The sequence below is a fragment of the Gallus gallus genome, chromosome 4, assembly GCF_016699485.2.
Source record: "Gallus gallus isolate bGalGal1 chromosome 4, bGalGal1.mat.broiler.GRCg7b, whole genome shotgun sequence".
NCBI classification, from domain to species: Eukaryota; Metazoa; Chordata; class Aves; order Galliformes; family Phasianidae; genus Gallus; species Gallus gallus.
Window position 1 is genome coordinate 49,626,446 of NC_052535.1, and position 22,774 is coordinate 49,649,219.

Below are 22,774 nucleotides of genomic sequence, written 5' to 3' on the forward strand. Positions count from 1 at the left end.
CCTTTGTGGTAAAATCTTTTTTTTTTTAATTATAAAACGTGGTTTGTTTCATTAAAAACAAGTGGGTGGGTCTCTGTATCTTAAAACCAGTAGACTGCTGTGAACTAGCAGATCTTCAGTGAAGGATGGACGCTTGGTCTTCATTAGGGCTAGGGGAAGTTCCCTACGTCTAAAGAAACTGAATCGCATCTTTGATCCTAAATGTGTGATTTTATTTTCTTTTGAAATGAAGATGGAAGATAAGAGTGGTTTTTTTTCCCCTTTTTTCAGAAAAGGAGGTGGAAAATAATTAACCACCACCGATTCTGAAATGACAATAAGAAGAAAATCCTCTTGGAGACATGAAGGACTGTTTGTTCTAGGCTCCTAACTGGCAGTTTTCCAGTACAGTACTACTCATGGGTTTATGATCCATTGTGGAGAAAGGGAGGCAGATCTCTTAATTGCTAGGATTTTGTGAATAGTTTCTGAGGCGTTTGACGCATTTTTAGTAAGCTTATTCAGAGAAACAGGGCCACCTGTCAGAATCAAGTGGCATTTGTTTTTGCTTACAGTGGATAGATATGCAAAGAAGGCTGGTTAGTTTGGGAAGAAGTGACAGAAATCTAAATCCTTCCTGTTCAGTAGATGTGAGCACAGTATCTTCTCTTCCTGTGGCAGTTGTTTTAGTGTGTCAGTGTAGAGTTCAGAGCTGGGGTAGAAATCTGCTACTAAAAGGAATTGTATTGAATGCTCATAGTTTGTATTAAAGTGGTGCTTAAAAAAAACTACATCAGGACTTGATCTTTCTCTGCAGCATATATTTCTGTGAAGACATTTTTTTTAATAGGATGTATTTTTGAAATGCAGTGATGCGAAAAGGGACTTAAAGGTCACAGTGGGTAAGCAATTAAAAATGAACGTCCCATGTGATGCTGTAGCCAATGTTGGAAATGTGATGTGTGTATATAAGCAGGACAAGCTTTAATAGAGCATGGAAATTGTATTTTCAGTATTTGAAAGCATCATTAAGATCACTATTAACCACCAGCATACAGCTTTGGCCTCTGGCCTTCACACAGGACTTCACAAACTGGAAAGACTCCAAGAGAACTAAGCTGACTGGCAAATCTGCTACGTGATGAGAAGTTACTCAGGCTTGATCTACTTAGGTGGTTGATAAATGTCTTTTTTTAGTCTGTGGATGTGTTGGCTAAATAGATTACTGCTCCCAGTGACTTGTACACTGATGAAGAGCTACTGTTGAAGCTGATTTTACATGTTCTATGTCATTTTCACTGAAATGACTGGAAAGAGCATGTTTCAGAGTTACTCAGCAGTAGGTAAGAAAGCAGTAGCCTCAGGCTAGGGGGTGGCAATGAGCAGGATGGAAATAGATTCTCTTCATGAGGCATGTGAGAGAGCGTTTTGTGAATGTTCCGCTACCAGTTGAATATTAGTACAACTTCTCTTCATGAATCTGTAAGATAGCATTTTTTTCTTGCTTCACTCTAGCCAAGAGAACTGAAAAACAACGTTGCTAATACTAAACAGGAGTTGCAGCTACCCACACAAAGTTATCTGGTGTCACTTAGGGGGTATCCTATGTTATCTCTGATACCTGTGCAGGGCCCTCAGTGAGACTCAGTCTGCAGGAGGCTTCCACTTATCCGCATTGACAGAGGGCAGGCAGGTACTGAGAGGGCTTATATATTTGTATTAGATGCTGTTTGAGCATCTGAATCCATCCACACAGCAAGAAGATTCTCAGTCAGAGACAGTTCTCCAAGGACCTATCCTGATACGTGACAAGATGTAGTAGCTGGAAGCTGTAGCTAGGTGGGTTCAGTGTAGAAATGTAGTCCAATTTGTTCTGGGATGAGTTCATAAACCACTGGATTACAGGAGGGGAGAGGAACATCATCTCCCTCTGGGCTTCTAATGAGTGTGTCATTGTGTGTCAGTCGAAGTACATCGTGTCATTTGCAAACAGAACTGCTGAGTGAAATGTAACAGCCCTATCTGCAAAAGGTACAGTTGGAGCCAAGAAATAAGGTTGAGTTGTATTGGCTTTCAAAATAAATGAACGTGGCACGGGCATTTAAAAATATGCCATCTGTTTCCTTATTTCTAGGTGTACCGTTCCCAAAGAATTTCATGTCAGTGGCAAAGACGATTTTAAAGCGCCTCTTCAGAGTTTATGCTCACATTTATCACCAGCACTTTGATCCAGTGATTCAGCTACAGGAGGAGGCACATCTTAACACGTCCTTCAAGCACTTTATATTTTTTGTTCAGGTAAGCGTGGCAGGAACGTTATAGTCACGGTTATATCCTGGAAAAATAATTTACCAAAGTAACACTCATTCTGTTTCTTAACAGCTGGTATGTTTGTAGTTGAGTATAGATAACCTGTAAGGCTCTCTAAGTGTCTCATTGTATTTGTATGTATATTTACTGCCAGAAGTATGCGAGGAATTGAAAAGTTTTCAGTGAAGTGTTCATTTGTTACCAAAGTGAATACCATAAAGTATTCGCTATCAAATAATTAAATAGAACAGTAATTACTTGTAAAAGAAAGAGGAAAGACAGTCTTTGAGACTTTTGATTGAAGACTGAAAAGAGCATTCTTGCTATGGAATGACATTTTTCTCCCTTGGTTGGTTGCTCAGCCAAGGGCATCTTCTTAGCCTGTTTCCTCCCCTTAAATGGGGCAAAAGAAAAAGCTTTAGGCAGTTAAACTGTGCTATTGAGATAATGACAGAAAGACAGAAAATGCTGTAGTGGCAAGGCCTGGTCATGAAGAGCCTGTGAAATGAATTCTGTCTGGATCACGCTTCTTTCTTGAGCTACACAGATAAAACTCTGTATGTTTGTGTTTCTCCTCATCCCTATTACAGGAATTCAACCTTATTGACAGAAGAGAGCTTGCACCACTTCAAGAACTGATTGAAAAACTCACCTCTAAGGACAGATAAAAGGAAGAGGATTTTTTTTAAGTCAGTTGTTTCTTTAAGCAAGCGTGTGGTATATGTTTTTTGTTCATTTGTTTTTTAAAAAACAAAAGAAAAACCTGTGCTGTTATTCCTAACAGCCAAGATCTACTCTCTGTGCTTTTATTAGGAGAAATCTTTTGTCTGTTAGTGACATGCAGTAAATAGCTTTTTTTTTTTGATAGTTATTCATTGTGGGATTTTAGCAGGTGCTGAGTGTTTGTAAAGGAAACGTGCTTGGTTGGGGGTTTGACTCTGCTGGTGGATGGGTTCTGTATAGTGTCAGTGGTAGCCCATTCTAATGAAGTCCCTGAAAGACTTCCTTACATTCTCTAAGTGCCTTGGCAGACTCACTTCTGAGGTGCAAAGCACATACAATACTGAACATTGCTGGAAACAGAAAAATATGAACTAACACCCAGGATACTTACTGATACTTGTTTTAGAAAAAAAATATATATATACATATATATAAATACTTACAGTAAAAAAAGCCATAACTTAAATCGATGATCTCCAGCTTTTAATACAAATATTTGTCTTATTTTTTTAGAGAGATTAATATAGATTTTTTTCAAAACTAGATATTTCTTATAATAAAAAGTGACGATGAAGCTCTAGTCACCAAATCAGAGTGAAGAGGGTGGTGTCAAAATTACAGAGAATCTGTGGTTAGCAAATAGTTAATGTCTGTTGCACTGGTTTTTGCTTTTCGTAGTTGCTCTTATTTTTTTGAACAGGTGAATAAAAGAGCACCTCAAGTCAGGCACTTCCGTTCAATTTCCAAGCATTTGCCAAATGAACTGTCAGTTTGCACAGCTAGAGTTAGGAAACATAGTTAATATCAAAAGTATACTGGAGTAGTACTAAGAAAACTCTGCCTTGCAAAATAACTAATGAGGTGATGTTCCTAAGTTAGACATAAAAAGCCCAGCTCTGTGAAGGAACTCTGATCAGTGTTTTCCACGGTAGAGAATGTATCTTGAAGGGGAGATAATTCTGTGAACCGTTTAGGATTGATGTTAGCACAGTGGTGTTCTTCCCCATCTAAAATTGTTACCCGTCTCCAAAGAACTACAGAGTTCTGGAAGAGAAATTGGAACATACCAGTGGTTTATGATTTGGCAAGTGCATCTTCTACTTCTGAGAAAATGTAACCAAAACGTCTCCTTCCCTCACCTGTGTTAGTCTCTCTGCCTTTCTGTCCTTCTGTTGTCTCAAACCAGACACAAGAATGGCTTGTGACAAGTTAACTTCTGGGATGATCCACAGACAGTGGCTTTGAAATCTTTGCTGCAACTACATCAGAGTCTGGTTTCCCATTGCCCAGATGACTCTTGTTCATTTATGGGCCTCGTCAAAGCTGTGGTATCTGGGATACAAAGAAATCTACATTAGGTTCCGCAGTACGCTATCCCATGATACCACTAGTTGCCAAATATAATGCACTAGTTGATTAACACTGCCAGGTTTTGCTAGATTGTGACTGCTACAACACTTTTTTTTTGTACCTTAATAATGTGAATGCATCCATTGAGCTGTGTATATGACCCGAGTAACTCTAAAAACTAAAAAACTTACAGGTGAAGCCAAGGTTGGCATATGGCAGAGAAGTTGTGCATATGCTTTGGGTACCTCTGCTAGACTGAAAACACCAGCCTGCAGAATGTATAAGTGGCCATTAATATAGCCAGCGAAGAAATATTTAAGCACGATAACAAATATATGTTCATTTTAGTGACTAGTATCATTACTTTTAAGTTAAAATAATATATTTCAGAATCATCTATAACTTATTTTAAGAACAATGTTATTCTTCAATGGAATTGAATTTCCTAGTCAGAATGAAAATCACTTCAAACTTCTGTTACTTCTGTCTCTTTTTCTCACCAGGCTTAAGAACAGTTAAGAAGACCTAGTACTGAACTAGAAAAATTGCCTTGTGTGCTCATTTCACAGCTTTTCATTCAGAAATGGAAACAAGTTATCTTCTTGAAGAGTGGTAAAGAGTAGTCATGCAGTAGTGTTCATAGTGAGTTTAGGTTTGGTTACAGTATATGTTAGATACAGTAACTGCTTGCAAAATAGCTGCAGTTTAGCCCATCTAATTCAGATAGTCCTTGGCTTCATTAGAAGCTTCATTAAAGTTCAAAAAACGTAGAATATGTTTTGGCTCCTCTGCAGGACAAGGTCGTTGTCCAGTAGAAACTGCTTACAAGTTAAGGGCATGAGAAAATTGTATTTACTCTCTTTCAGCTTCTTATGTCACACAGAATGAAGGCGTTTTCCTAATTGTGTGACTATCAAAGGAAACTGTGTGATTTTTCTTAATGCTGAGAATGGGGATTGGACTGTGATCAATCCAATCCACGTTGGAAGAATGAGGTGGGTCAGGCTGATGATGCAAAGAGTTTTCCCTCACGTTTTGACAAATTCCCAGTTTGAAAAGAGTAAGGTCTTACCCCTTCTTAGCCAGTAACAATTTTGACTCTCCAATGCTTATATGTTTACCTGGGAGATAAAGAAGAGAGGTGCCTAGTATCTGATAACTCTTCAGCAAGTTGGGGGATAGAAAAAGAGCTGCAGGGGTACAAGACATCTGAAGGCAAAAACAAACGAGGTACAAACACCATTTCCTTTTACTTGGGCAAACCACTTACAGCTGCAGTATTCACCCCAATGCTTTTGTCAGATTTGCTGTTCATAGGACATACCTGGTTGGGTAAGCAGCCCCATGAAATATTATTGGCCAGTGGAAGACTCAGCCAGTGGTCTAACATCTAAATGCTGCTGTCAGGAGATGAATAACATGCTGCTAAGAAAGAAGGAGCTCCCATGAGCAAGAAATCTCCCTTGTGTTGGAAAGTTGCAGGAAGAGTCCTTTGACCATATATTACTTTTTTTTGTTTGTTTTGGTGCTGTGTGGCAGCTGGGAATGCAGTACTTGTAGGGACAGTGTGCATCATCCATGACATCTTGTCAGCTGCAGACTTGTTTTTAACTGAGAAGGATACTGACATCTAATCGGGATGTGACTGTGAGCCTGACTGGGCAGCTGTAGCTAGCTCTGGGTGGAGGGCTGGAGGGCTCTGTTAGCTCAGGACTGAACAACATGAAAGACTTAATATCATTGCAGTTATGGAGGTGGAGAGCATCCTCCTGACTATGTCAAAGCAGCTTAGCTCCTACATTTGAAGTGCGCTTTTTAAAATGGACTTCAGTCATGCAGGAAGCTGAATTCAGAGCATCTTGCACACACACGGCCTTTTATGCATACTTCTATCTGAGAAGTGTTTAATGACTGAAACTTTCAAGCTTGAGAGGGAGATCGGCATCCAGCTACAGAGGCGTGAAGAGTGCTGCGGATGCAGTTTGATATTAGAAGTTTGATAAAATTACCAGTGAAAACTGCTTTGCTGAGTTGATTCAGTGCTGCTCAATAGGCTGTGTGTGTACATTCTCCGTGCTGATAGTGCTTCGCGGAGCCTTTCAGCCAGCGCCAGAGCCCTTGTTATCACATTGCAGCGAGACTGGGGAATGGCACAAGTCTGCACCAAGGTGCTAAACAGGAGATATTCTCCATCAGATTTAAAGCTGTCTTACCAGTTTCTGTGTTGAAAGAAGAATACTTAAAAGTGAGGATTTGCTATGATTGATGCCACTGCAGTTGCTCACATCATTTTCCACTTGGGAGCATTTTTTCTTCTTTTTTTCTTCTTTTTTAAAGCTCCCAATTCTATGAATTCAGAGGCTTCTGCTGCAGTTCACTGAACCAGAATTTGAATGTCTTATAAGAAGTATTAGTCTTAAAGGGATGGTGTATCTTTTTGTATTTAGTATCTGGCAGTAAAAGCAGTTTTACAGAGCAGTTTCTAGGCATGTAATAAAAGCTTGGAGATCTTGATTTGTCTGACAGCAGTATGAACACATTGTTTAACTATACAACGCTTGAAAATAACATTAATGATATGTGTGCAGGATTTGGGATTCAGCATCCCTGTGCTGTTTATATTTGCAGCTTTCATTTTTATTTTTTATTTGCTTCAAAAAGATGTGGGACCAGAAGTTCACGTGTGTTTATACTTTTGAAGTAAGGGCACATCAAAATGCTACGCAAAAGTCATGTTTTACAAGCCGAATCCGGATAGATTGAATGTGTTTATAAAACAGTGCATTGTTTGGGGGGAGGACACCCCTCACTCCCAAATAAAACCCAGAGAAATGAACCCTGAAGAAAATCTGCTGCTTTAGACCCATGTTACGGATGGAGTCTGTTACGTGTCACGAGCGCTTTGAAACAAAACCTCTCTGCTTCATTGTCACTGGGAGCAGAAGGGTTGATGGGCTGCCAGTGCTTGCTGAGGCCTTCCAGTCAGCAATGTCCTTGACTCTGCTGTTTGGGGTGTTTGTCAGCTACCAGCATGCTTAACGTGTCAGTTATTCCGATGGTAACTTCAGGAGGTCATCTACCTCTAGATGGGATGGGGCAAACTGTGAAGTCGATCACGTTTGGTCACCGTTGGCAGTGTTGACACCGTTGAGATGGTGTTGGGTATGTTGTGCTTGTGGTCTTTTACATTCAAGTCGGGGATACAAGCTGATTTTAATTGCAATTAAAAAAATGCCACATTTTCCTGTTGCAGGTAGCTGAGAGGAGAAAACAGGTTTCAAAGGGCTGACAGCCCGTCTGCAAGTACCAAGTTTCTTTAACTGCTTACTATGCAATGTGGAGCTTTGAACTTTAGCTTTTACTTCCAGATAGAAAGGAGCGCTGTCCTTTAGGGCTGAGCGCTCCAATCTCCCTGATGCTCCTTTAACAGGTAAAGGGTACCTATTTGCTGCTATAGACTTGACGTACCTTTCAGACTGTTCCTTTCTGTTTCTCGCCTCCCCCTTCTCTTGAACCATGTGACACAATTTTATTCTTAACGCATCCTTTTTTGGGTAGCTCTTTTTCTTACCAGCCTCTCTCCCCTTCCTACCTGCCAGAGTGCCCTATGGCTGTGTATAAACCCCCCCCTCTTTTAGTTGGACTACTTAAAAAGGTGCAGTGTGAATACAGACTCCTTGCTTTTCTTTCACTGAGAATCACTTTACTCTGAATCTTGTTTCCTTCATCCCTGTTTGATTTCTTCCTTTCCAGACTGCCCTAGTAAAGCCACGAGCAGTTTGGTGAACGCCTGCCCTCTTTTCCTGGCTGTCTTCCCTTGCAAGCCGAGGCTAACATTTGTCTTTATAAGCGCTGAACCTCTGCACTGCCCTGCTTTTCTTCCCGCTTCCATAGAACCAGGTTAAGATTGCAGTCTAGATGAACATCGGCTTGCTTCTGCTTTAGAAACGACTTCCCCGAACCGTTCATAGAGTATCGTATTTTTAGGGGAAATTAATTTTTATAGCCACTAAGCTAAGCTCGTTATTTTTGTAAGCTGGCAGCTCGTGCCGCTGTGGGAGCGGTGCCGCGGAGGGAACGCCGCTCCCCGGCTGCGCTGTGGGACGGCCGCCCGCCTCAGCGTCCCTCAGCGTGTGGGGAGAGGGGAACGCAGGGAGAGGGAGGCTTCAACAGGAGAAAAACAGAATAGTACGGAAGCGACGCTAACACAGCCTCCTGGTGTGCGGTCTTTCAACGTTCGGGAGAAAAGACAGTGCAAAATGGGGAATGTGAGAGCAGAGCCCTTTGCTGTACGCTCGCCGTGCCAATGGCGTTCCCTTCCCGGGCACCGGTCGGTATTTCGGTTTTAAGTGAGAACGGCTTCTGATTTACAACAACAAAACTGAATGTCTGAAAATCCGCACCGTGTTCGAGAGTTGTAAATAATGTACACAGATTGTTGTATGTGACGGGACAAAATATTTAAATTCTAGGTTTTTTCAACAAGAAGCTGAAGGCTGTTTATAAGAGGCAATAAAATAGCTATGTTTGACCACGACCGCCCTCGGCCTTTCCTTCTCTCGCGGCCCGCGCCTCCTCCCCCACCCCCCCGGCCGCCGTGGCGTGGCGGCGCAGCGCCGGGCCGAGCCGCGTCCGCCCGCAGTCGCCCGCTCCCCGTGGCCCTCGCGGCCGCTCGTAGGCGCCGCCGTGACGTCAAAGCCCCCCAGCGACAGGGCCGAGCGGGCGCGCGGCAAATTCGAACGCGGGCGCGGGCCGGGCGCGAGCGCGGCGGCGGAAGGGGCGACGGTTATTTCCGTTGCGTCCGTTAGCGGCTGGCGCGGGCGCGGTGCGTGCGTCTCCTCTCGACTCCATGGCGACTCCCCCCAAGCGCGGGCGGCTGGAGGGCAGGGTGAAGAAGATCGCCGTCGAGGGCAACATCGGTGAGTCGGGACTGGGGGGGCGCGGGAAGGCGGCGGCGACGGCCTCCGGAGGGGCTCCTCTCGCCGCCGCGGCGCTTCTGCGGCGTTTGCGCGGCTGTCGGCCCGGATTTACCCGTAGGGGAGGTTCACGGTCAGGCTGGGAAATGTGAGCCGCGTGGGCGAGCAGCATCGCGCGAGCGTAGCGAGAAACGACGTGAGAAACGTAAGGCTGCCGCCGTAAGGGTTAAAGTTGGGGGTGGAGGGGCTGAGGGGTCGTTCCCTCGTGCGTGTGCCGGCAATCTGCAGCACGGAGGTCGGCCTCCCACCTCCGAGTATCTCCACTGAGAGTCCCCGGAGCGTTTTGCAGCGGGTGTTGGGCTAACCGTGTCTGTGCTGTATCTTCGGTTTGGAAAGCTATCGCTTCTGCTTTGTTTGGGTTTTTGGGGGGCCTAAAATACTGACTACAGCACCTTTTGGCCCGAGGAGCAGACCACCCAGGAAACGTAGCTTCCTAGATCACGACGAGGTCTCATTAGGATGTGGTTTAGTGAGGAAATATCGGTGGTAGGTGAACGGTTGGACTGAATGGAGGCCTTTTCCAACCTTGGTGGTTCTGTGTTCTATGGTCATAGAATCATAGAAGCATGGAATAGCTTAATTTGGAAGGAGCTTAAAGCCCACCCAGTTCCAACCCCGTGCTGTGGATCAGGTTCACTTGTGCCCTGTCCAACCCGGCCCTGAGCACCTCCAGGGATGGGGCACCCACAGCCTCTCTGAGCAGCTGTGCGGTGCCTCACTGCCCTCTGAGTAAAGAGTTTCTTCTGCATACCTAATCTAAATGCCCTCTTTTAGTTTAAAGCCGGTCCTCCATGTCCTACCGCTGTAAAAGGTTTTTTTCCCTCTTTTTTGTAAGCTCCCTGGGTAATTAATATGGCAGTCGTTACTGATTTGATACAGCTGCTAAAAGGATTTAAAAAAAAAAAAAGAAAGAAAAAGAGGAAAAAAGTTTCAATTCCTTGATGATTTGTGATAGTCTCTGAATCATGTTTATTATGAAGTCAAACGTAAGCGTGTGGGCGTGGGACGCTCATATATGGTACCTGGACATAATTGCCTAGTTGCTACAGGATGATCATATCAGTATTTCCTGATGTTATTCTTCTGGACTGCTTTTTACTACAGCTGCTGGGAAATCAACGTTTGTGAATATTCTCAAACAAGCTGATGAGGGATGGGAAGTTGTTCCTGAGCCTGTAGCTAGATGGTGCAACGTCCAACAAAACTCTGAAGAGGATTGTGAGGTATGGTGAAAGAATGTGCGGTGAAACTTTCTCTAAAAGCCGGTTTAATGTTCTTCTAACATCAGACACAGCGATCTTCTGAAAGAACAGGAATTTTGGAAAGCATGTGTAGGAACGTCTTTTTCATGGGCTATTTTTCTATTGTTTGGGTTATCTTTGTAGTTCTTGATGCTGAGTTAGCTGAGTTTGGGTTGTGATCTTCAGTTGGTTCATTGTCAGACCTTCAACTGATATATTATGGGATAGATGGCATTCAGCATTAGGTGATAAAAGCCTATTATGTTTTACATGGAAAAGCAAGGGATAAAAACAATTTTGTAGGAGTTACCTTTAGCATCTGCGAACAAACCAGGTGAGAGCAAGTCTAAAAGATATCGTTGAAAACATCTAGGAAATAATGTTTGGGGTTTTTTTCTTCTGTCAAGAAGTAGAATATATTTTGGTTAATGAAATGTAGCCTTTTAGTGGAGGCCTGTTGTTTCATACTTCCTCTATATTCTTTCAGAGTTAAACATTTTCTTTTGTTTGTTTTTGTTCATGACAGTAAAGCGAATCCAAAAATAAAACTTTCATTTAAGAACTAAGCCAGCAAGCTACTTTAATAGATCTGATTCTCAGGTGTGTTGGATTTTCTTCCCTAACCTCAGCCAGCAGCTAAGAACCTGCACCAACCAGTAGCACCCTATTAGGGAAATGGAGGAGTGAATAGGAGGAACCAAAGCAAGAGAGCTCATGGGTCAAGATCAAGACCCCTAATAATAAGATAATTTGGCTGGTTTAAAGAAACATCTCTTTATATAAATGACTTCTAAAATTAGTCAGGAAATACTTAAAAAAATAAAATAAAAATTCTGAAGATGGCGTCTTAAGCAGTTTGTGCAAGTGTCTGTGGGTAGCCTTTGGTCGTATGCGTTGTCAATAGTTTGCAATGTTCTCCTTGCTAATTCACACAGTAGCAGCTGTGGAATAACAGCGCTGAACACCAGTTATGCTCCTGGTAAGACAAATGTTGTCTGATAGGATCAGTAGGCTTTTTTTGGTGCTTGTTTTTTTTCCTCCTTTTTTTCTTAGCTTATCTGGAAAATAATCATCAGTTTTTAGGATCTGGGTTGTTTCTCTTTAAATATAGTTTCATACTGAAAAGTATATCTTAAATTCTCTATCTTTATTAAAGTTTGTTGTCCTTCCATTGTCTCCAGTGTTTTTGTGAGAAGGAGGTATCCTATTGCTTTTGTAATTGTTCTTATGAAAGCTACATTGAGACTCAAAATACAGATGACTTAGTTCTGCACTTCTGGATATGTATTTTCCAAGGACATTGAAATCTTTTACAGAGCACAGGGCTTTAACTTCTTACTGGCAAAATTGATAGGTAAGGGCCTCGTGACTTGTGAAAGGAAACTGTGGCTGCAACTACTCTGGTTGGTTAGAGAGTGGGGACATATATTGGGTAGCAAAACCAGACCGTTGTTCCAAGCAGGCTTCAGCCCCATGAAGATAGGTCTTCTAAGCAGTCCTTGGGCAGTTCAGGTAGTAGGATAGCCTGGGGACTGCGCTGCATAGATAGCTCCTTTAGGAGGCTTAGAAACTTTCAGTGCAGTTGATACTGATTGTGTGTCACCTGGCCTCAGTGTCAGAGTGTAATGCTGGGCACGTTTAATATACTTGTATAGGTACGGTCACAGGAAATTAGAGAGGAGGATCAAGCCTGGAATTGTTGAATTTACCTGCTACCGCTTAAGACTTGACCTCTAACACCAAGTCCAAATATTGACATATTTTCAAACATCTAGTGATAATATAGCAAAAAAATTCAGTCAGAAACAATTGTCTTTGATAGGCTGTGTTTTTTTAGTAAAGCTGAAGTACACAGCCTTCAGTTTCGATGACTGAGCAGCTGCTGCAAGGTGTCTGAGCAGCATTCTGTGGGCTTTGCCCTGGAGTCTGTTCTGAACCTCCCAGGTAAGGTGGGAACATCTGAAAATACTACATCAGCAGCTCTTATCGTAATTGTTGTGTCATTACTGAACTGTAATATGTAGGAAAACAGAAATAGCTCAGCTTCAAAATTATACTTGTCGGAGTGAAAGCAATGTGGACTTTTTCACAGTGCCACTGACTTTTGTACCGATAAATTGTTCTTTTTAATAAAGTTTTTAAATAGTGATCAAAGAGTTGGTGAATTTTTTGCTGTGTTTTTTTCTTGTTCTTGAGCACTGTAACAGTATAGTTTTCAGAATGTTCTGTTGGATGCAGTAGGAGAGGTAACGTTATTGCTACTTATGCACTGGATACAAACAGGGCTGAAAGGTAAATAATGCAACGATAAACCTGAAATAGAGGCTGAATGGATGGAGTTAGAGGTAGTAGAGAAATTCTAGTTTAGCTGAATATTGTACTTTCCCAACTTTGAAAGGATCAATATATTTGTTTAAAAACAGGAACTGACTACATCACAGAAGAGTGGTGGAAATGTGCTTCAGATGATGTACGAGAAACCGGAGAGGTGGTCTTTCACCTTCCAGATGTACGCGTGCCTCAGCAGGATTCGGGCTCAGCTCAAATCCATTGATGGCAAACTCAGAGAGGCAGAGAATCCTGTGGTGTTCTTTGAGCGATCTGTCTATAGTGACAGGTACGTTGGAGTTCAAGTCCTTGAAGTGAAGAGCAAAATCTTCCTTAATAAAATATAGAAATTAATAAGGAGTGCTTTTGTCATTGCTTTCATCTTAATTTTGATGCAGGTGAATCAGAAATATCAATAAATGGCATGTTAATGTTGTCTCATTTGTTTTGACAGGGAATAAATTTTACTAATATGAGGGCTTATAACTTTGTTGTATAACCTCGATTAACTGTTTCTTATACTTTCTGGGTAGGTTTTTTATGGTTTCTGCATGCGTGTTTCCTTTTAAAGAAAAAAGAGTAGGCATCAAGAAGAGCCAAGAGCAATTTCTTTGTATTTTTTTCCTTGCTCTTGTTTTCTTTTATGCTTCATGAAAGAGGTCTGGCTGTTTTGTATTGCTGTACCTCTCAGTTTCTTGTTTTAGAAGGCTATATTTGATCACCGGACATTATCACATAATCCTTTACTGAGTTTACTGTGTTCTGATTTATTGTAATTAAATTAGTGCAGTGTTTCAGTGGCTTGTACATTATTCCTGAACAGATACCTGAGCTGCAAATATTACTGCTCTTTATGGACACTGCTGTGGGCAACTACAAGGGACAGACAGAGTTGAAGGATGAGGAAACCAGCTGTTTATTTCCAGTCCAAATGTACATAAAAGTGAGAAAGTTACAGTGTTCAGCTTAACTAATTACTGCCCTGTACATCAGGCAAAGTGATAACTGTATTCAAGCTTAGTTCTGTTTACAGAAATCTTTTGTCTTCACAGATATATCTTTGCAGCTAATTTATATGAGTCTGACTGTATGAATGAAACTGAGTGGACTATTTACCAAGACTGGCACGACTGGATGAATAAGCAGTTTGGTCAAAGCCTTGCACTGGATGGAATTATTTATCTCAGAGCCACTCCTGAGGTAAGGAATAAGAGTTTATGACCGCAAAGAGAATGAAAGTACATGTTCTATTCCTTGCCAGAAAAACGGTCTTTGTTTGTGCTCCCACAGTATTTTCTTTTCTGAAAAGTGCAAATTTTAACTATGATTCTAAGACTCTTTAAAGCAACTGAAGAATAATATGCTTGTAAGCAATTCTGGTAAGGTCACAGTTCTGTGGGAATGAATCTCACTGTATCTTTGTTTTAGGGATTGCTTTTGGTGTCCAAGACAAGGAAACAGTTGGGAAGTTCACCTTGAAATTTTGTTGTTTCAAAATCCTGAGCCTACCCTTAAATCTCACTGTGAGAATCCTAATGATGAGAGTTCAGGTCAAATAGTAGTAGTTTCCTGGAAGCTATGGTAGTTAAATTATTTCTAATACAGTCTGGAAATACTTAAAATGTTCTTAGAAGCCTGGCTACTTGTAAATAACATGTGATGGTAATGGTTTTATAACTATAAAAGTAGGATGCTTACGTGATGAACAAACCCGAAAGTACTTTTGGTAATAAAAGAAGTAAAAAGTACAAAATTAGCTTCAGGAACTTCACTGTGATAGAATAATTAGTAGTCAGTGCCCCAGCAAATGTGGGGTGAGTGTTTGTGAAGCCTTTTGAGCAGGAGTAATGGAGCTAAGCTAGATGAGTGCATTTGCTTGATATGCTGCTTCAGTGCAATGCTTTGGTGTTTGGGTGTCTAGTGTGTTTTAAAATAAGGTAACATAAAAAGTGCAGTTCTTGAGTATGAAACTTCCTCAAGAGGAGGGAAAAAAAAGAGTTGGAAAAAGCAGGACTGAAACAAAGTATTGCATTCAAAAACTGAGTTCTTCAGAGACAGAAATACATAATGAGACTTTGAAGTGCCATTCCATAATGCCATGTTTTTATCTGTTCTTTTTCCATGCAATACCCTGGTCTACCTTCCTTCTCTTTATAAAAGCTAATTTGTGACATTCCCCATAGTGGAGAAATAATGCAAAACATCTCATAGTACTGTTATATTTGAAAAGGTCACTAAGATCATCTAATCCAACCACCAACCTGTCACCACCATCCACTAAATCACATAACTCAGTGCAACATCTACCCTTTTCCTGAAAACCTCTGGGGTCAGTCCTTCTCCTTGGATCCTTTTGTTTTGAATGTAGTCAGTGGGCTGGCTCAATCTGGTGAGCATGGAGCAATGTTTCTGTACTCCTAAGGTAAGCAGCAAGTTGAATGTTCACTTTCAGTACATTTAGCATCATGGAGAGGTTTGACAGAAGAAAAAACAAAACAAAACCTGGACTATCAAACTAGACTTTCTTTGCATGTCTGCAAAAACAACCCATCTTTTTTTCTTTTTAATTTTGCATTTAGAAATGCTTAAATAGGATTTACTTGCGTGGAAGAGATGAAGAGCAAGAAATTCCTATTGAGTATCTGGAGAAGCTTCACTACAAACATGAAAGCTGGCTTCAGCATAAGACACTGCGGTAGGATTTGTTTAGCAATTACTTTGGGGTGGATAAGTAGTTTTAAGGATACTCCTTAATACTTTTTCCTCCAGTGAAACTTAAGCTTATTCTTAGGTACATAGAAATATTCTTGGGGTTATACTTTATGTGTACTTCCTTAGTGGTATTGTTTTTTGCTAGGACATGTAATATGCCTTCAGTTCTTTTCATGTAGAGCTCTAAATAGCTGATGATTCAGTTGAATTCATTCTGTTATCTGATTTAATTGATCTAGAGGTGCTGGGGAAACAGCCTGTTCAGAGATCAATATTGCATTCTGGGAGCTGCCCTGTAAATTTATCTTCTTACTGTTCAGAATTAATAGTAATTCAAATGTGCAGCTCTTTTTCAGGGATTCTTAACAATAAAAACTGGTAGAGTTGCAAAAGGCATATTTGTTTTGCAGTGAATAATGTTTTCTATGTTTCTGTTCCAATACAGAACAGATTTTGAATATCTACAAGAAATACCTATTTTAACATTAGATGTTAATGAAGACTTCAAAGGCAAAAAGGACAGATATGATCACATGACTGAAAAGGTAAAGTCAGATGAAACAACATACATATCTACATTAATTGCAAACCTGTCAAAATGAATTCAGGTGAAAAAATGCCGTCTACTCAGTATGAAAGGAATCCAATTTGAGATTTCTGTGTGCCTGAAGCAGTTCTAACCCTTAGCTCAAAAAGGTGTAATACAAAATGCATTTTAAAATAAGGCCATGCCATCAAGTGATCAACACTTTTCAGCAGCTCAGGTGTCTGATATCACTATAGGATTCAGCTGAGGACAACTTGATGTATTTGAGTAGTTGCAGTCTACAGCCCTTAGCAATGCTAAGTGCACATTTTTCCATTCTTTGGCTGCAAATTGTTTACTTCACGAGAAAAGCAGCTTTGTCCTTTGGTCTCAGTTTATCTAGCGTGAAGTAGAACCGTTCACCTCATTAAAACCAGACTTCATTTGCTCTTTTAAAACTTGTTAACTGGTGGAATAATTGATCATCCCAACTGTGGAGTTGATATTCTTAACATCTGCACTAGGCCAGGCTCAGGCACCTAAGTAGGGATTTCAGGCTGTTAGGTTATTTTTAGTATTTCCCAGGCATTATCCCATAGCTGCTGTGCTCTTCATGAGGCTGAGTTCTTTGGCCTCTAATATATGCTTACAGGTTTTGGGTCCTCACTGGACATTTTGTGTTGCCTGCTCTTCTCTGTTGCGATGTTCACTTTTAAAGACCAGTGCTGAACCAGAGCCTACTGTGCAAATTATTTTGATAGTTTCTCATGCAGTGCTACTGCTGCTACTTTCTACAACAGAGAATGGCTATCTCATGATAGTCTTCTAGTTAGAGTACTGGGACAGTTGTATGTTCTGGGTTTGACCTCTTTTTTCTACCTACTTGAGCTCTGAAGGAGGAAAAAAATAGTCAAAACTGTAGAATGTGATCCAAGATGTGTTTCCATTTCACATCAGGAATTTGGATGAACTATTAGGACAAAATGTTTACAGATGTGTTCCTAGTAGGAACACTTCTGCCAATAGAATCATGCCATGTTCTCTAGTTAATTGTTGATTCTTTCTATGCAGTAGTCTTGTTTGAGCGGATAGGGGGGGAAATGCTTTTAGTTCTGGCTGTATCACAGTGTAGTCGCTAGCATGTTTTGGAATCTCTTGAGAGGTGGCAGTTTCTCTAGACACTTGGTTTCCTGGGTCCTGTAATGCCTCAGTTATTACATCTTTTAAAGAGGTTCTCTGGACTACACTGTTGCTTCTTACACCTATACTTTACTACTGGGAAGTGGGACTGGCAGTTGCACAACAAAAAAGCCACACCTTCCATTGATAAGGGTGCTCTCAGTACATTATCTTCCTGCAACCTTTGGTAGTGACCTGAATTTAGGATGTTGTCTAAACTAAACTTGTAGGCATGATGCTAGCCTGCTGCTTGGCACTCTGCCTGCTTTGGATACAGTTCTCATGCAATTGTATGGATTATTTGAGGTTCTGTAGTGGATCTGGTGGTCTGAGTGGAACCCATAAACCTTTGAGTTGTGGTTCTGTATACCACCTTGTGGGCCAGAACAGTACTAATTTTTAGGTAACTGGCCATTTGATCTGTTCTCCATACACAGGATGTTGAGTTTAACGTTAGCAGGAATACTTATGGTATTGTTCTACAGTATCAGCTCTTTTTGAAGGACTGATTTTGCTAGGTATTCTTGTATTTTTTATTTGCCAACCTCAAATTCTGAGGAATGTATTGTCTGAATGCACTCGGCTCTTCATTAAGAGCAGTGTTGTGATAGTGGGTGTGACTTGGTGTTTTTGAAATGACAGAGTTTTTGAACTGGTCATTATCTTCTCTGTGGTTAGATTAGACCAGCATTTAAGGTAATTCAGTTATGATGGAGGGTTGTAGTTCAGGACAATGAGTGTCATTCCAATGCGTCGCTCTCCACACCTGCTAAATTACAGGCACGGTGGCCAAGAGAGTTTGTAATGAACAAGAAATGTCATGGGCAACTCTAGGTTTATTTTTCTCAGCTTCTCCTGTGTCCTGTGGTACGGCATGAAACAATGGAGAGGTAAATGTGGTTGCTGTGTATTGGTGTTGATGAATTCTTTTCTGTTTGACGATATGTTTCTTTTTGCAGGTGAAGGAATTTTTGAGCACATTATAATCCTCTTTGAAGCACAGACGGGGCCAAACTGTTCCAAACATCTGTGTGATCAAAGTCTGAAGTACAACTTCTGCTTTTATAGAATGCCTCTGGAGAGGCAGGACTCAACCCTTGTGATTTAGCTGGGAGGAACAAACAAACTTTGTGGATAGAGAAATTATTAAATAAATCAGTAGATCTGTTCAATATTATACCAAGTAGTGTGGACAGATTGTGAAGATATTAGAGTCCTGAGAGTTCCTGGATGTTCTGCCTGTTTATTAATCAGACCTATAAGTCATCTGGAGTATTTTACTGTATTTTTTTTTTTGTATTTATTTTGTGCCCAATAGCTATTTAATTTTCAAGGATATAGAGGGGTTTTTTGGATCTCTTGTGAAGTATTTTAGTGGAGTTGACTTGTTTCTGATGTCTTATTTTCTGAGGAAGAAAACATAAAAACAACATTGCTGGTGAGGGAATTTTAATATAACCAGGAGTTTTATATTACAAGGTATATAAAAGTCATCTGACAGTTTTGATAGGTGAAGTTTGCAGAATACACTGAACTGAAACAAATCCAAACGTCTGGAATACTGTAGATACGGAATTCAGATTTTAATCTCCGTTTTCATTTTGCACTGCAAGATGGGATATTAAGAGGCTTTCAGTTCTCTAGCGTGTGTTGGGTTTTTTTTCCCTCAACTCTTCATAATACAGAGCTGCTTTTGGTTGTTGGTAAGTCCTCTTTTCCTGTAGAGGAGTGTGGTTCTCATGCTGCAAATGGAAGAAGAAAATCTTGTGGATGATGATCATCTCTAAATGAAGTGTTTCTAAACGTTTACTTAACCAAGTTTTGAATGTCAGTGGCTTTCTGCTTCTGTTATGGCTTCTTCATTTGTTTGCTGGCTGTTATTATATAATACTGCAGTTTTTGGAGTAGGCGGTCCTTAACCATCATCTTGTAGTAGGAAGGGGAGAACTTTGTGGAGTAACTGTTCTAGTGCATTTTGTTCCATTAACTGAATCATTTTTGTTTCAGGTATAGAAAATAAGAGCTATACAGGGTGCAAATCTTTAGTGTCACGTGTGCTATTTTCTGCAGCTTTAGACACTTCTGAGTGATTGCACAGTTGGCTTTGGAATGCAAAACTTTCATTGTATGTAAAGCATTTTTATTGTCTGTTGCGGTGCCTGTGTAACTTCCTTATTTGTGAGGAGATTTCTTCATTTGTCACTGGAATTGTGCTAGCGTTCTCCAGCTGTTGACTGCAAAATAAAAATGGTTGGAAAGACGTTTTTGATGCTTAATATTGATAGCTCCCTTGTCTCCTGAGGCAAATGGTGTAGGTTGTCGGTTTGTAATTCTAGTACCGTGCATTAATTGGAGGTGATGTACACTTGGAGTGTTTGGAGTGTTTACTAATATTTCTGTTGCACTGTGACTGACTTCAGGTTTTTTCTTATATGGGAATTAATGCTTATGGGACAGAGGTACAGGATTGTATAAAATGTATCATATGTGTATTTCCTGACTGGTGGGAGTGTTTTGTGTAATGTGTTCCTGATAGCGTATAGCAATGCTATGGTAGAAGTACTGTTTATGACTTCCAGATTGCCTGCTAAAGAAGAAGGATTATTGGAGTGAGGTGGGTGAAGATTCAGTTCAGATTTATTCGAAACACAGCATTTTAAAGTGTTCTTGGCAGCAGTCTGAATAGTAACAATTTATTTTGACTAACAGTGCAATTCTTCCTACTGTTTCAGCTGTCAGAATCTTGGATTTAATTACAAGAATTGGAATGACAGTGTTCATTTAAGGGAGTAAACAAGTCTGAGTTCTTATAAAGGCTTCTTTCAAACCCATCACGGAGTGCACACACGCTCTGTGGCAGGTTATCTGCATCCCGTTCCAGAAAACTTTATGTAAGCTCTCACTGCCAAGTTTGAGTTTGAAGGAGCAAAGTCATGACCAATTACTAGAATGTTTTTAATTGCTGTGAACAAGATTTAAAGAAACAAACAAAAAGAAACCCAGCAGCATTGAAGTGGATCGAAGTGTGAGAAGCTACAGTTATTTGTATGTAGGACAGATGCAGCATAAACAAAAGTGGCAATGTGCATACTCTGTTCTGTCTCTGCCTTGGCTTAAACCTCACAGCTCTAACAGTAACTCACATTTTTGAATTTCTCAGGGTTCTTTTCTTTCCTTCTATCTACTATAAGCCAACCACAAAATAGGATTGATGTGTTGTTTTTTTGCCTGTTAGAGATAAGGAAGGTTATTGAACTGATATCTGCTGTTCGGCAATGGTGTTTTTTCAGTGTTTGAGTACTCTCCCCCTTTCTCTTCCCCCGGGTAAGAGATACTTTGATGGAATTGGCTAGAAGTGCCTGCTTGTTTTAACCCAGTGTCCTCACGATTAGGAAACAAAATTGGTATGTAGGTTTTATGTTTTTTTTTTTTTTTTCCAGTTAAGGTACTGATTCACATATTGATGGGTGGTGTTACAATTGCTCTGCAAGTACTTACGACTAATGAGCATAGTATTGCCTCATTGTATTTTCAGCCCTTGCAGTTTCTTTCTGTACAGTGGGTATTCTCACTTCTCTTAATATAAACGCTGCTTGTAACAGCAGTGAGTTTTGTAGATAGAACTTGGTTAACTGGCACATTATTGTAAATTATAAATCAGTATAAATCAGTAGATTAACTCTTTCTACTGATTTTTGTTTACTTAAGCAGAACTCATCATAATGCAATTGCATATAGACTATGGTTAGTGTAGAGATGATATGTTCTTTTTCCTGCAATTAAAGGTTCCAGAAATCTATTTGTGAAATAGAAATGACACAGAAGGTCTATGCTACGAACTATTAAACATAGACTGGGGAAGAATGTGCACTGAAGTTGTGTATCGTAGCTGGGACGGTGGAGTGGAGGGGAGTACACTTGTTATTTCCAGGTTATTTTAGCAAAGATAGGTAGAGAGACTCCAAGACTTCCCAACTCCCTTTCAGGCTCTGCGTGACCTAGAGTGAATCACTCTGTTGTCAGTCTTTTCATTGTTAAAATATTGGTATCTCCTTATCACTTCAGAAGGCTGGGAGGATTAGTTAATATTGATGTGCTGTTTTGTAGGTCAGACGTGCTCTATTAAGTAATCAAGAATGAATGTCAACCTATTTTTTAGACTTTTCAGTGGGTTGTTTTGATTCCCTCAAAAAGGGGCTAGTGACCCTATAGGGTCATGCGTGACCTGTAGGAATTGTTTTAAATAGTGTTAAAAGCCATCAGTGCAATGTCTCTTGGGTTAAAGTTGGTTCGCTAAAAACATGGCTGCTGAAAACTGGCACTGTTGGTGCAGAAACTGTTACTACCAATTTAATAATGAAACAAAACCAGCTGTCAAAATCTTTGCTGTAGTCCATGTAGCCACTGGTAACGGTGATGCAATTGTGCAGTTATGCACAGAATTTGCCACAGGAGGTCATTCTATCCTCAGATCTCTTGCTGAGCTGGCTGCAAGGATAGCACTGGTGTTTTAACATTGAATGGCTTTGGAAAAGTTAAGGAGGGAAAAGGCTACTTTTTTTCTTTGCCAGAGCAAAAGCATTAAACTGATTAATAAATACTCTACTGAACGAGATAAATCCTGATCTCTGTAGGGAGGAGAATAAAGCAAGCCTCTGTTGGATTAAGTAAAAGACTCTAAAAGGCTGATCTAATGGGAAGGGTTTTGACATGAGAAGGTCTTCCGTGCAGCCACCAGCTGTTTCTGTTCTGTGAGTGAATATTAGCACATGGATAACACTAATCCTGGTGTGCCTGAGTGATAACATCTTCTAGTGTTGAACTATCAGGTCCAGATGCAGGCAGTGAGCAATACAAGTGTTGTTAGTGTGCCGGGGTACATAAAGCAGCTGAGAATTCTGCTGAAGCCATATTTAGTACTTAATATACCAAATATGAGCCTGAAGGTGTCTGTAGATGCCCTGAAATTCTGATTGAAATCAATTAGTGACAAAGAGCACAGACTGTGTGCTGAGCATAAGTGGACAAGTGATTGAATTATGTTACCTCAGGTCACTATTCTGCTAGCGTGTGCCATCAGTGTAATGCACAGAGGGTAAAATCTAGGCTCTTGGGTGTAGATGACTTCTTCTTAGGTCAAGGTTTCAGTGCACGAATATAGGCAGTCTGACAGCAGCTACTCTGGTTTTTACCATGTATGTTCGTTAATAATACTGACAGACCATGGAAAAGGCACTTGGTTTCTGAGAGCTGTTTACAAAGATGTTCCCACTGCAGTTCATTCAGAACGTTTTCCTAGCTTTTCCTGCAATTTTCCTTCCTGCGTTTTATGCTTCTCTCTCCAATTTAATTCTGAGTTGTTTTGCTTTGTCTTTTAATAGCTATCAAATACATTATCTTGTAAAAGCTCCAACAAAGTTGTTAGATTTCACTAGTTTGCAGCTTATTTG

General features: G+C 40.6%; 2 protein-coding genes across 3 annotated transcripts in view; both read left to right on the top strand.

The window, feature by feature from the left end:
- Nucleotides 1-8,899, top strand: part of MOB1B (MOB kinase activator 1A) — a 39,297-nt gene extending 30,398 nt beyond the window's left edge. For both annotated transcript variants that reach the window (NM_001389507.2, XM_046940142.1), the window contains exons 5-6: nt 2,114-2,277; nt 2,880-8,899. In NM_001389507.2, coding sequence (NP_001376436.1) covers nt 2,114-2,277; nt 2,880-2,957 — 242 coding nt within the window. In that variant the 3' untranslated portion in view covers nt 2,958-8,899. The remainder of the gene's footprint in view (nt 1-2,113; nt 2,278-2,879) is intronic.
- Nucleotides 8,900-9,159: 260 nt separating this feature from the next.
- Nucleotides 9,160-19,584, top strand: DCK (deoxycytidine kinase). Its single transcript, NM_001006451.2, has 7 exons — nt 9,160-9,281; nt 10,443-10,561; nt 13,003-13,196; nt 13,960-14,107; nt 15,487-15,602; nt 16,065-16,164; nt 18,284-19,584. The coding sequence occupies exons 1-7, from the start codon at nt 9,212-9,214 to the stop codon at nt 18,308-18,310; spliced, it is 774 nt and encodes a 257-aa protein (NP_001006451.1). The 5' UTR covers nt 9,160-9,211; the 3' UTR covers nt 18,311-19,584.
- Nucleotides 19,585-22,774: the final 3,190 nt, after the last annotated feature.